This window comes from Uranotaenia lowii, chromosome 3, assembly GCF_029784155.1.
Source record: "Uranotaenia lowii strain MFRU-FL chromosome 3, ASM2978415v1, whole genome shotgun sequence".
Classification (NCBI taxonomy): domain Eukaryota; kingdom Metazoa; phylum Arthropoda; class Insecta; order Diptera; family Culicidae; genus Uranotaenia; species Uranotaenia lowii.
In genome coordinates this window covers 9866727-9880962 of record NC_073693.1, presented here as the reverse complement: position 1 = coordinate 9880962, position 14236 = coordinate 9866727, and the positions used below count along the sequence as shown (strand labels likewise).

Below are 14236 nucleotides of genomic sequence, written 5' to 3'. Positions count from 1 at the left end.
TAATGAAAATAAGTGAAACGTTTAAAGTTTAAAATTTCAATCTCTGAATATTTTGGTTGCCGTCAATTGAAACACAAAGGTATAAACAATGTAAATACAAACAAACTTACTAAACAAAATTTTAAAAATTAAAATACTTTCGAAAATTCATAAAACTTTTATTGAAATTTAGGTAGATTTTTTTGAAAATTAAAACAAAATATGGAGGTGTAAAAGTTTGGTTTTTTTTTACATTTTAATAGAATTTGTGTCCAATAAAAACGTCTTACCACTTTAAAAACTTATTTTTGAAATCAAATTGATAACCCAAGGGAAGAGCATTTTTTGCGTATTGATTGATTTGGAAAATTTTGGTTTCGAATCATTTGTCAGATTTTGTCTATCACCTCTTGTTTCCTTTATATGGAGTTTAAATGTTAAGAAATGAAGTCTATGGGGAAGGTTGATTATTGGTTTAAAACCTTTTTTTCAATTTTTTGCACTGTTCTACAGTTTTGGCCAAATGATCAGAAATTTTTCAAATGATTTTCATCTATTTTCAAATGTTACGAAAACAAAACAAAACAAATTGAGTAATAAAATTGTTTTTGCCTCCAAAGCGAAACTTGTTGAGCAAGGTTTGCGAAAATAATCATGAAAGGTTTTTTGGAAGCCTAAAATACGATTTAAAATTTGTCGATGAGTTTTAATGGAAAAAATTGAAATATTTCAAATGTTCTCTCATGATTCTTGATTTGATATCTCTTGTTGAGTAATTTTTGGGTTTTTGACAAAATTTGCCCGGATGTTGCCCTGATTTATGGTTGTCAATTTTGAAATCAAATACCCGGATTTTTCCATGTTTTTATATAATATTGCCCAGATTTGTTCGGCCGGAAACGCGCCTAAAAAAAAGATTAACAGATTCAACTATTAATAAGTTCGTAAATTAAATTACCTACTCGAAAACAGCAATCCATCAATTGAATCGCGTTTTAATTCGAACCGCATGAATAATCCAAATCTCACAAAAACCAGGAACAAACCTGATCCGTGATATCGCACAACATCCATTTCCAGTACCTATACCTAAAATACTTTTTTTTTCGTCATTCGACCTTAAATGGATTGGAACCCGATATCAAATTGTATTTCATTATGCCATCAATCTCGACGCGACTGTGTGTGTATTTGTATCTAACATTGGGGCAGCTGCGTTTCTACACCGCATATATGCTCCCGATTCTGGCAATTTTTTTCTCCTATACATACTAATGGATGAAATGCGCTCCTGATTCTGGCAGCAGTTTTTTCCATCCTTTTTGGGACGATTGTGTGAATTCAGCATATTTGTGTTGGTATCAAAATCTGAAACCAGGCGTGCGAAAAAAACTAGCATCCGGATGCTGTTTTCGAAGGCTAAGCTGAAATGGATTGGAATCAAATAGGAGTAAAAAATGTGCGTTAGGGAACAGTCTCTGGGTCAACCGGTAGGTAGCCGATGTTGTGAAATGAACCATTTCGATGTCAGGTCATGCGTGAAATTATTCAAAAATTAACTTTCATAATGTTTTCGGTTTGAATATTAACAACTGCAGATTTTTGCAGACCTGGGAACTATGCAAATGGGGTTGCATAGTTTATGGGAGAAATGCATGTGTTGAAAATATTCAGGTAATTGCTAAAACAAATTGCAGCTTTGCAATTCAATCCAGCAAGGCTTGAGAATTTTAATTTAGGCTTGACGTTATCCATGAAGAGTGATCAATTGATTACAATAACGTTGATGCAATCAAATCCAATAAAAATATGTTTATAGACGCTCCGTTTATTAGTGGCTCCAGAGAGTAATTTTATTGAGTCATATCTGAGGAAGAAACTGGTTTCCCCTTTTACTTGTTAGTAGTAAAACCTAATCTGTGTAGTTGTTTTGACCGTTCGGAGCTCAATTGCGGTCATAATAACGGGAACGTCTACAATCACTTGATCCAATCAAAACACCATTAAATTCTCACGTGTCCGTACAACTAACAACATCGAGCCATTATGACCCAATAAATTGCTCTAGTGAGTATGAAGACGGTTATTGTTTTGCTGCTTCCTCCCGTTTTGCGGTATCAATTTTCCTTTGATCGGATATTTCACGCGTTGTCGTATGGCACCTCAAGTGTCGTCCATTTCTGTGGGGTGGAAAAAAGAGAGCCAAAGTGCCGTGATGTTCCCTAGGGAGAAATACTTTAAAAAAAAAGCTGGTGGGGACCCATCAAAATGTCAACGTGACGCCCGGGATCAGGAAGCTTGAAACAAAAAACACTGAACCACTCTCTTAAAAACAACAGCTAAAAAAAAGTAACACCCATCCATTTCATTGACGCTTCAATTTAACGATCCTTTAACTTTATGGCTTATGCTGCACGAAACGCACGAGTAGAGAAGCACGTTAGCGTAGTTGTACTCCGCGGCAGGGATCTTTCCGGTGTGGTCCCATTTGGCTTGGGCCAGGGCAGGACACGCGACCGGAACCTTCCGGCAATTCCGGCCATCGTTGTTGTTACGCGTCGTTCGTTGTTTTGGCACCTGCTCCGGTACTGTGAACTGAGTGCATTAAAAACAAAACGACTTCCTACCGAAAACGCGCCCCAAACACCCGCGGAATACATACAATTGTTGCAATGGCGTTGTTGGCGTATTTGCGTTGCGGTTTGGCGGGCAATTAGTTGTTGTGGTTTTGATGTGTTTGATAAAGTTGTAAAATTTACCGACGCCGACGGCTTCGACATATTCGACATAGTTGCTAGTGGTTTTTGGCATCTGGCCACAGCAGGGTGGTGAATTTTCAAATCTGGTTATCAATAAGGAAAGAATTATAGCACCGAACAGACATTCGCTTGATTGGGAAGGAAAGACAATTTAAAAAAAAATTACAGCCTTTTCTAGTGTTGTTTAACATCTGCTTTTCAGACCCGTGTATAATGATTAAAATAAGCATTCAGCAGCTTTTTCAATCCTATCAGGGCACCCTAATGGCTCCCTGTGAAACATCGAATAACTGATTCAGGCCATTTTTTTTTTCATATAACATTTGAATGAAATTAAAAAAAATTTTTTTTTTTTGGACTGAAGCAAAGCTGAGCTTCGGTCTCGACATTGTTTCATCAAAATTACTAATCGTTTAAAAATAGCTAACTTACTCTCCCAGATAGTTGACTCAAAACGTCAGCCGTTAAAACTAGACTCGGAGATCGTTCAAAATCACAAAACAATCCTCCTTTCGAGGATAGCCATCACTCTCTGCGATAGACATCGAACATCACACGCTAATCAAACGAGGACAACTTCCGCCCCCCTGGAGGATGGTGTACCTCTATCAGTGGTCAGCAAAGTTTGTCAAATCAAAACCGGAAAGATTGTTCCTTCAAGCAACGTCTAGTCCTAGTGTCACTGTTTAATTGATTTACTCGTTTCACCGTAAAAGCAACCTGCCTCACATTTGGCAGCTGGCTCGGATGAATTTTGGAATCAGCAGACCGTGGCGTGTATACTCTCAGTAAACAAACGCGGCGGTTCGACGATGGCCACAAATCATCCAGGTTGCATCCGCCTTTCGAGGAGGGGCAATTGTGCTGCGTGGCGCTTCGTAGAAATTCGTTTTCCGTTCATTGTCCCGGGAGAAGACGGACAGAATGATTCCAATTTCCAATCCGAACCCTTCCTGCGTGGATGAATGAAAACTCTCAGCCAATGACTGGGTTAGTGTTCCGAGTTTTCCCCGAGTTTCGGAATGATGATTGCACCTCGGTTTGTGGTTGTTTGGAGAAGATTCCCCCCCACGCTAGATGCATAGCAGTGCCATTGTTATTTGGGTTTCCGCCGACCAGGTGATGCGAATTTGTATCCGGAGTTCGCGTTACGCTTAGAAGAACAGAGTGTGTGCCATGTTTTGACACAGTGTGAAAAATGGAAAAAATTACAAAAATGACAACATTGGCATAATTAAAAAAAAAATGACAAATCACAAAAAAATTGTCAATATTGAAATTTTTTTTTATTTTTTAAGGGATTTTAACTCCACAGGAGTTAAATTGTCGTTTTCGTCAATTTTGTCCCTAATTCTGTCCCTATTGTCCCTAGTTCTGTTCGTCCCTAATTTTGTCGTTTTCGTCAATTTTGTCAATTTTGTCAATTTCGTCAATTTAATCAATTTTGTTAATTTTGTCAATTTTGTCAATTTTGTCAATTTTGTCAATTTTGTCAATTTTGTCAATTTTGTCAATTTTGTCAATTTTGTCAATTTTGTCAATTTTGTCAATTTTGTCAATTTTGTCAATTTTGTCAATTTTGTTAATTTTGTCAATTTTGACAATTTTATCAATTTTGTCAATTCTGTCAATTTTGTCAATTTTGTCAATTTTGTCAATTTTGTTAATTTTGTCAATTTTGTCAATTTTGTCAATTTTGTCAATTTTGTCAATTTTGTCCATTTTGTCAATTTTGTACATTTTGTCACTTTTGTTAATTTTGTCAATTTTGTCAATTTTGTCAATTTTGTCAATTTTGTCAATTTTGTTAATTTTGTCAATTTTGTTAATTTTGTCAATTTTGTCAGTTTTGTCCATTTTGTCAATTTTGTTAATTTTGTCAATGTTGTCTGTTTTATCGATTTTGTAAATTTTGTCTTTTTGTCAATTTTGTCAATTTTGTCAATTTTGTCATTTCTGTCATTTTTGTCAATTTTGTGATTTTTTTTAATTCTGTCAATGACTAAAATGACTTAAATGACCAACATGAGAGAAAACTCTGAATCAAGTGTTTCACATTTTTGCAACTTTAACCAAGTTGAAAGGGCTGTAGCAACGTAAAACTTCTATCCTATTTCTTACTACTTACTGTATGAATCTTCAAAGCTTTTTTTGAGTGCCTACCAAGCATTCTTGCTTATTCTTTTTAAGGACGTAGCCGGCACCTTTACTTATTTGATCAAGAGAACGTTCATGCATTAGAGAAAGTACTGTTTATCTGCTTGACTATCCCTTATACAATCCTTTTTGGACATGAATCAACTAAATTGACGGGATTGCCTAATTGGCTGTTAGCTGGAGGCTAGCACCATTATGATTTCAAGAGAGGTGCACTTATTTAGGATTAGAAACTGCTCTTATTTTGGTGGATATGCGTTCTACTATTCAAAAAGTGGTTCAATCAATAATAATAGTTTTATTTATTCGCCTACAATGGATCCCGGGAAAAATTTAAATTGAAGTTTTCAACACCCTACTGCATATGAAACCTTAACTATATGGTATTTTTAAAATTTTAGATTGTAGTATTGCAAAACATTTCAAACTTTTTCAATGCCTCAAACATTCAATCAGCAATTATTAAACCCAAGATCCAAAAATTAAGCACTTGAACCAACCAACTTGACTAACTCTTGGTGCAAAAATTACAAAAAGAGCTAAAAATTTATTTTTCGCAAATGTTCAGAAAAATACTCAATTTTTCAAAGCGACGTCCGAAAACATCTTTTAGTCACTAAACGCCACTAATCAGTTCTGAGAATCAACATAAGAAGATGAGGGATCCTAATCATTTTTTTTATCAGTCGGTAAAACCTATAAGCAATTAAATCTGTACGGTTTTAGGCAGAATCTGTAATTCAATCCATACAAAGTTTTAACCAAAACTGTTTTTCATTTTTTTTTGCATTTTTGATGATATTTATTAAGACTAGCTGACCCGTTGTGCTTTACTACACCTTCCAGAAATAAATGTAATTTGTAAAAATTTATTCAAATTTAGATTTTAGAGAGCATTTTTTTAAATCAAACCTTATCATACTTCAGAACCAACAACTTTGAAATGAGAGCTGCAGCTGCAGTTCTTAATTGCAATTCAAAGATGGTATATATTATTTACTGATACTTGATCTCTGAACTCGTTTTTCAAGTTCTGAAATTTGTACTCTGTACCCAAAAAAAACTTTTTAAATATGGTCCCTTCTTTGAAAAGATCTTTATCTTAAATTTACATGGGAGCTCTCCCATCTTTTTCAATTTTGTCCCCCACTGCTTGAAGAAGGTAGGCAAATTTAACCGGCTCGATACCCAAACAGCCCTTATCATGGAATGAAAAATATATTAAATTAGTTATGTATTAAATACAGGGTAAATTTCGTTTTTTTTTCTAAATAAATTTACTACTGTTAACATATTAATATTTTAAAAATATCAGTTGCATCAATAAATAAGTTCTCAGCGTTTTTTTTTATTTTCTCATTGAAAGTCAAATATTCAAAAATGTTCGCAAAAACAAATTTCTAAGTTTACATTTGTTCCGTTTATTGGGGCAAGTGTCAATGCAAAGCTTATTTACAGATGCGTCAGAGTAATGGCTTTAAAATGGATTTGTTTTTTGTTCTATCAAGTTTCACTGATATATCTGCAGTATTCCTGCAATATAAATTTATGTTTGTTACTCCACTTTTAACGAATGCTGTTCAAAGGGAATGAGCTTCATTTACAAAGACATTTAAGAATTTTCAATATCCGCTGCAGTTTCAACATTCGGAATACCCCTTCTGGTCTTTCCAACATATTGAATCATTTTGAAGATGAATTTCTTAAAAGTTCGACGTTTGCCCTTGCCCCACCGAGTAAGTTGACAGAAGAGAATATTGTTTTATACACTTTAAGGGTAAACTAAAAATTTCTCTTAAAAATTTTGCGTATAGTTGAATATCAGTTCTAAAGTCTCGCTTTTCAAAAACGAAGCGGATCAAAAGTCTCTTTTATGCAGCCATGTAACACAAAAACACTTTTCATGTTAAGTACGTACTTGAATTGGTATGTAAGCAAAAAGTACGATGTTTTTTTCAGAATTATTTAAAATAAAAAGCTCCCATTTTCATTTCTAAATTCGTTTCAGTTGTGTACTTGGGCCGAAGTAACAATTTCTAGAAGAAAACATTATTTTTAATTTTTTTTTACAGAAAAAGTTGAACGTTTGAACATGTTCTAATGTTCCTTGAATGAAAAGTCGAATGCTACCTACATTAACACGAACTCAATATGGAAGTATTTTTGCAAATATTTCAATTGGTTTTGATTCGATTGATGAAATACCAATCCGTGTCACATCTAGGCGTAATTTATTACCACGTGCTGTGTACAAATCAAATAAGCAAGAAAAAAACACATCTAGGTTTCATATCGCCCCACGTGTTTGAGAAACAGGCGCCTTATTGTTAAATTTTCCAGCAATCCATGAACAGTGTGCTTTGGTTACTATCCTCTTGCGACGACGTTTGCTCGCCCATGGAGACGAAAAACAAACCCCTCAAAGAAAAGATGCTTGGTTGAGAAATACGCGCCAAAATATTCCTACTGATCAGTATGCTATGCCTGGGTTACTTTCCTTTTGCGACGTTGGCTTGCGACGCCTCGACCATAGAGACGAAAAACAAACCGCCCAAAGGAAAAAAAAATCTCAAGAAAATGGATGTCATGACTTTAATTTGTTTCGAAAAACTACAAATTTTGTATGGAAGCCTCTCCTTCCTTAAGTCGGATGGAGTTTTGACTATTACAGAAACCATCCCCGGCCTCAAAAACCCTCAGATGCCAGTTTTGACGATGATCGGTTCAGTAGTTTCCGAGTCTATAGGGAACAGACAGACAGACAAACATTCATTTTTATATATATAGATTATTGATAAAATTTGACATATAATTATTACAGCATTCAATACGTATAGCTGGGGCATTCGAAAGTGATTTAAGCAACTTTCTGGATCAAATAACACAATTCGCAAAAAAAAGGGTTTACAGTTTTGGCTCCATTTGCAAAACTACTAAACCGATTTTCATCACGAATACCATTTTGGAATGGTCTTCATAGCTGCTTTGTTGTTATCATTTTCGAGAGCTTCGTAAAATTTAAGATAAATTCGAAAGGGTCCAATAATGATGTTTGTTTTTAACAAAATCTCGATATACTGTGAAAATTATTTCTTAAGCTCTTTACATTTTTTGGTTAGTTTCAAGTTCAAAATAAGCTGTAAGGTGGTCGATTGATTTTTAATTGTTCCACTATGCAAAGGATGTTTTCAAGTGATATGAAGCCCATTAAAAATAGTGTGCTATTTTAGAGCAGGCACTCAGTGAGCGTCTCAAAGAGATTAATTTTGAGGAAGAAATTACGAAAAAGCAGGTTTTTGTAGAAAAGAAGCTGCTTTCAAAATCTTTTGAGTATAGTTGGGCCTAATGTACGATTGCAAGAAGATGGCATTGAACTGGAAGTAAAAATACCAAAAGAATACAAACGGTTTATAGTTTATTGTCTGAAAGTTTGTGAAGAATCGATGAACTAGGTAATTTTTACAGCGTTTTAACTGTGATGCAATTTGATGTGGGACATCTTTTATTAAAGACCACAAAAAATTCAATCGGAAAAATCTTGTATTTCTACAATCTATTTCTCGATAACAACTGAACCTGAACTGAAGTCTAAAATTTTATCATTTATGAGTTGCTCGAAGGATCGAGTTCATTTTTGAGAACATGGTTTGAGTGTTTGTTTCACTTTTTTTTATCAACTATCCTGGCGCATTGAAGGCACTGAAATATATGTATTGATCAGCTGACCTAAAAATATCTGATTTCTGTGAAGAATTTCCGACTTTTTCCCGCATTTTTCCGATGAATTTTAATTCCAGACTTTGCTCCGCATTTCACGACTTTCCCGAATGAGTGACCACACTGTCCATTTCTGCAATTTAAATGGTGTAAATTTTTAGTAATTTACACCTTTTTATTGGCTTCAGAAATTCCCAGGATTTTTTAGCGTTTTCCGGGATTCGGGAATTTCCGATTCTTTTTTCCATTCCCGAAAATTCCCGGTCGGGAAATCCCGGGAAGGACACCCTAATCTACACCCACGAAACAGGATGTATTCTTATCATGGCATGCAGATAATCGCTCATCATTGGCACAGGTTTCGCAAACTATTGGCGTAAAGAAGCTGTGAGACGTTTGGTTTTGTTCTCCCGGGGCTAACCAGTGTTGATAAGCTGGTGAGAATTAATAATAATTGATTGGCCAGGACAGAAATGATACGGAAATAAGCACCCGTTATTCAACTGACAAAGGACAAATTGGTGCAACTGGTTAGACGAGACTAGTGAGGCATTTTTTGTTTTTGTTTTTTTTTTCACTTGACTTTTTGTTTGAAGTGACAACAGAGTAAGCACAAATCAGCATTAAGATTCTGCAACTTCTTTTTTGGGCGTATACACCCAAAATTCAACCTTTACTCCAATCATGATCTCTCAATATTTCAACGTCATTGGCATAAGATGTGAACGCCAGCGACGTTGATTCGATTTGAAACCGCTGGCAACCGCGTTGCGTATGACTGAAGAAAACAAAATGAAAAAACGTTCTCATGTCCCTCCCAATCCCATCACATCCATTTCCCTTTCCCATGATAAATCAAAACATACTGGCAAACGTCCGATCAAACGCCAGAAAGCCAGCATTTTTTGTGATTGGCCGTGAAAGAAAGTCTATGACAATCAACCCTTGTTCTCCATCTGGCTCAGGTAGTTCACTAGTTAAGCCGTCAGATGAGAAAGATGAAATTAGAAAATTGTCCTGAGTTCGAATCTCACTTTCCGACGGATTTTGTTTTATTTTCTTGTTTCTGGGATGAATTATCCGATAGGATGAAAATCCCAAAAAAGGTTTTTCTTATTAAGCTTGGATATTTGTTTGGATCTGGACCTGCATCTTTTTGCACGAGAGCTCGAGTCTTATACCGTATTTTTTTTCACCTGGAGGCAAACTAGAGGCAACCTAGGTTCGCTCTAACTGCTGTCATCGTGCTCATTTATTGCTCGAGAGGCAACCTAGGTTCGCTCGAAAAAGGGACGGAGTCGCCCTGAGAAAAAAGTCAGTTTTGCGAGAAGTTCACCAATACTCTCAACGTTGTTGTCAAAACATTAAACAGCTGTTTTTAGCTGAAAACAAAACAGTTTAAATAATGAACGGGCAAATGATTATTGCCGCGATTTTGAACCTCTCAGCCAAGCAAAATCGTACTATCTGCTGTCCAGTGCAATCCGGACACGAAAAACGGCAATCCGGATGTGAAGAACCGAATGAAGAAATCCTGAAGGGAGAACAAAATGACAGCTGCATGTAAACATTGCGCTCGTTCTCACGCACACCTACGTATGGAATAACTTGAAACCCGAAACTCGTTTTTTTATTCTGACGGTTCCAGAGCCAAATCCGGAATCAAAAAAAAAATACGCCATTAATATCAGTGCCGGGAAAGCAATCATTTCATCTTTGACGCAATGCACATTTCAGCACATAGTTAGCTCCGATCGGCAAAATTTTGCAACCTCTTTTTTGGGCGTAGATGTTCAATTAACCTTAAATGGATCAACCATATTATACAATTATAAAATTATTAAATCTCTACGTTGTCTCCTGTCGTAGAATGATAACAAATGGGCCCCAGAAATGTGGGTTCAAGTCCTACCGGCGATTTAGTTCGCATGTTTTTTTTTACATTAATTTTCATGTATTTTATTCCTTGAAATTTTAAAATTACACTGTCCGAAACATTTCTTTAGAAAAATTAAATATTCTAGTTAGACTTTTCAGTTTTACTGTTTTCTCCCAATTTTTCACTTCAAAATCCCATTGTGCCGAATGATTGCAATTTCTGCACCTTGTATTCCCGAGGTGCACTTGGAAAAGATTCGCAATCCAGCCCCGGCGCCAAACCAAAGTCCTGTCGAGAGCTGGCTGAAAGCTCTGACATATACACACAGAGAAAAAAAAAGTGCAAACCGAACCGACCGACGAACCGGGGTAAATTATGGCGGAAGTCTAAATCGATTTCATCTAACATGCGAAGCCCGAGATTGGATTAGGTGTTTTTTTTTAGCTCCCTTTCCCTCTATAGGAGAAATTTCCAACTACAGTGTCCTCAATTGAACTGGACACTAATCTACCGTTCTCTCTTCTCTTTAGTTGAGGCTTTTTCCCAGGCCCGAGAATTGGCGCCTGTTGCCTTGTTTTCAAGCTTTGGACATTGCCTCCGGGAAACCATCCGGTCCAGAGCCAGTAAGATAATAAACGATGGCGGCGTCCTTGCTGAATAACATTGTTGTTTAGAATGGGGAAGCCTAGAATTAGGCTAAACTTCCGGTGTCGTTAAACATCCATAGATGGGCGGATGGCCGGGTTCTAGGGAAAAAAATTTGGAAAACCCGGGAAAATTACAAAAATGATAAAAAAGATAAAAATGACAAAATTGAAAAATAATTGATAAGAATAGGTAACAGATTTATTTTGGACCAGGGGTCTTTTGGACCTCCTTGGTTATCACTTTAATAAAATTGCTTTATCATGAAAAAATTAAAAATATATATATTGAAAGCCCGGGTTTCAACTATACTTGTTCAAATTCTTCATGATTAAATGTTTATGGTTCATGAAGCTTAGCTTAGCTTAGCTTAGTTGACTACCCAGCTAACATGAAATCGTAATAGAAATGATAATCCGAATCGAATATTAAGACATTTTCAATAACTATCGTAAACACGATGGTATTGAGTGATTTTCTATCATTCATTTACGACAAGCTTTGCCCAAAAAAATTTGAATCGGATAGCAGTTTAGTCAATTCGTAAATATGTCTCCAAAAAGTTGAGAGTTTGTTAATTCGACATTTAGGATTTGAGTGAACTGATTTACGATAAATGGGCGGTCCTTCAATTGACACTCTCTCCGGTCTCTTCCTTTGATCGGTTCGTAAAAAGAAAATCTCACCTATAGAGCTATAGCGTGGACCATATCAACTGATGAGTTGGCATCGTGGTAAGATACCGGACTGCGAATTCGGAGGACTGGAGTTCAACTCTCGATCGAGGAAATTTTATATCCGTTTATTTTGCTTTTTGTTGGAAAATCGAATCGTTGGAATCTTGTCATTGTAGATATATCGCCTCCACTTTTGTAGCTATATGCTATTTTGGTTAGTTTAATACAACCTTTTTATCTGGTATATTTGTTTGAATAATTTTGTTGTTCCTGCGTTATACCTTCATAAATGTTTGCTGGGTACTCATATCCACCTTAAATCATTGAACTTGAAGTGCTTAGATAGGATCATTGATTCAAAACTTCAGATAACATATTTGATTAGACTTTGTTCAACTTACGCACTTCAAATTCCATGATCGCTGGCGTGGCTAAGCAGACCAAGTTCTACCTCGCCAATGGTTGCTACTCCGTGATTGATCGAGGCCATCAGCCTTGTTCAAAGGCCAAAAGAATGGTGCTTGGGACTAGCAATTCATTCACAATGCACAAAACTCATGCTCTCCCTATGAAAATGATCAATAACGGCGCCGGCCACGTCCTAGTAGTCAATGAGGAATGAAGGAAGGATTGTTAGTAGGATATTCTCAGGATTAATTAACAACCTCTTGTCCCTTTATATTCCAAAGATAAATTTTGAAAAATTCCGAAACAAAGGTAAGTCAATTTAACCAACTATAGAAACCGTCTATACGTCTGCGAATCTATATTCAAATATCCAAGGAAAGGGTTTTGTTAGTGGGGGAAAGGTTATAGATCAGGATCCATTTTGGTGAATGGTGCGATCGAGTTTTCCTACACCTCCTATGCTCCTAGATTTTTCTTAAGGAAACTCCTATTTCTAAATATGAGGCAGTGATGAAAAGTTTAAAAGTCAAGTAATGTGTTTTAGTTTTCATAAAACTAACTTGTTTCCCTAATTCTTGTTTCTGATACCCTAATGTGTTTTCAAAAACGACCCTTAGGATTGAAGATACTTCTATTAAACTTCGAAGAATATTTATGAGGAGATATTTCAAATATGAAAGTTTTGTTAATGAATGATGTGATTCTCCTTTTTGTTCCTTTTAATTTTGATTTGTTATTTAGGTTGTGTTTAAATGTTTATGGTTCATGAATACTTTAAAGTGAGATCAGCAAAGTGGTCTAAAAAATACCTTGTTCCAAATTAAATCCGTAATCCTAAAAAAATAAAAAATAAATCCTACGACAACTAAAAAAAGAAAAAAAAAAGAAAAATTTGTTGTTCAATTCAGTCTTGAAATACTATAGCTTCTAAAATAGATTTTATTTGGTTATTTTGTATACATTGTGTTTTCTAAAGATTTCTAAGTCCGGCTCTGACCCGGCCGGTTTGGTTTTGATTTTCCCGCTTCGAAATTGTTGTGGTTTTTGAGTAATTATCTTCTGTGGAATGACCGACGTGTTGTGTCGTTTCAGGATTATTAGCAAACATCATTCGATGGTTAGCCACCAAAATAAATAATTCTTCTCGTTGCAAGTGCAACAATGCCTTCAATTTAGATCGGCTTTAATTAATCGGAGAACAATAATTTAGTTGAGGTGTTCATAGTTTGATTGGGTGGAATTTAAATATGGATTATTTTCGTAAAGTTACGGAAGTTAAAACTAAATATATTTTTACTGAGGCCGAAATTTGTTTAAAAAAAATTCTTTAAGTCAAGCAGCGAAATCAATATACCATCATTAATTAATGTTAAATATCGCTTTCTTTCTCTCTCTCTCTTTTTGCCTGCCGTGGTTTTTGTATGTCCCAATGTCTGGTGTTCTGCGTATTGCGTCAAAATCTTATGAAAACAATCCCCGTAACGGAAAATTCGCGCTCCACCCACCGTCGTTCTTGGCCTTTCTTGAAACACGGATCAGGCGGCCAAACCGGTGACGGAAGTGCCTGCTCAGCCGGCCATTTTGAACGTAAGTAGATAAAAGGATTATGTCCGGGGGATTTTTTTCTCTTTCTTCTAAGTTTTTTTCCCTCCGAAATCTTTTCTTTTTCGTTCGTTGTGTTTTCGTTAACATTTCAGAAATGGTGTTGGTTTATTTTCGTTTTTCCCTCATTAGCCAGAGTTTGGCCAGAACCTACCAGTTAGGTTTTTTGATTCAGTTCTTGTTTGTTCCGTACTCTTAGTTTTAAACTGATTGAGTTGGGTTTTGTTTCTTGTGTTTTTTACTAACGAAATCTTTTCTTTTGTTTGTTTTTGTTCTAATCCTAATTTTACTATCTTAAAGAAACCTGTTTCAAGGCATCAGATTAAAAAAAAATCAAAATAATCCTCTTTGATGAAGTAATTACATTAAGAATAAAAGGAAAAACAATAAAAAAACAACCGAAACAATTCGAT

At 35.7% G+C, this 14236-nt stretch overlaps 1 protein-coding gene across 14 annotated transcripts in view; it reads left to right on the top strand.

The window, feature by feature from the left end:
* Positions 1-14236, top strand: part of LOC129757919 (sex determination protein fox-1-like) — a 680148-nt gene that overhangs the window by 645919 nt on the left and 19993 nt on the right. For 13 of the 14 annotated variants that reach the window (XM_055755313.1, XM_055755318.1, XM_055755316.1 and 10 more), the window contains one exon: positions 13761-13808. The exons of the other annotated variant lie outside the window; for it this stretch is intronic. In XM_055755313.1, the coding sequence (XP_055611288.1) occupies positions 13761-13808 (48 nt within the window). The remainder of the gene's footprint in view (positions 1-13760; positions 13809-14236) is intronic. 14 annotated transcript variants of the gene reach the window in all.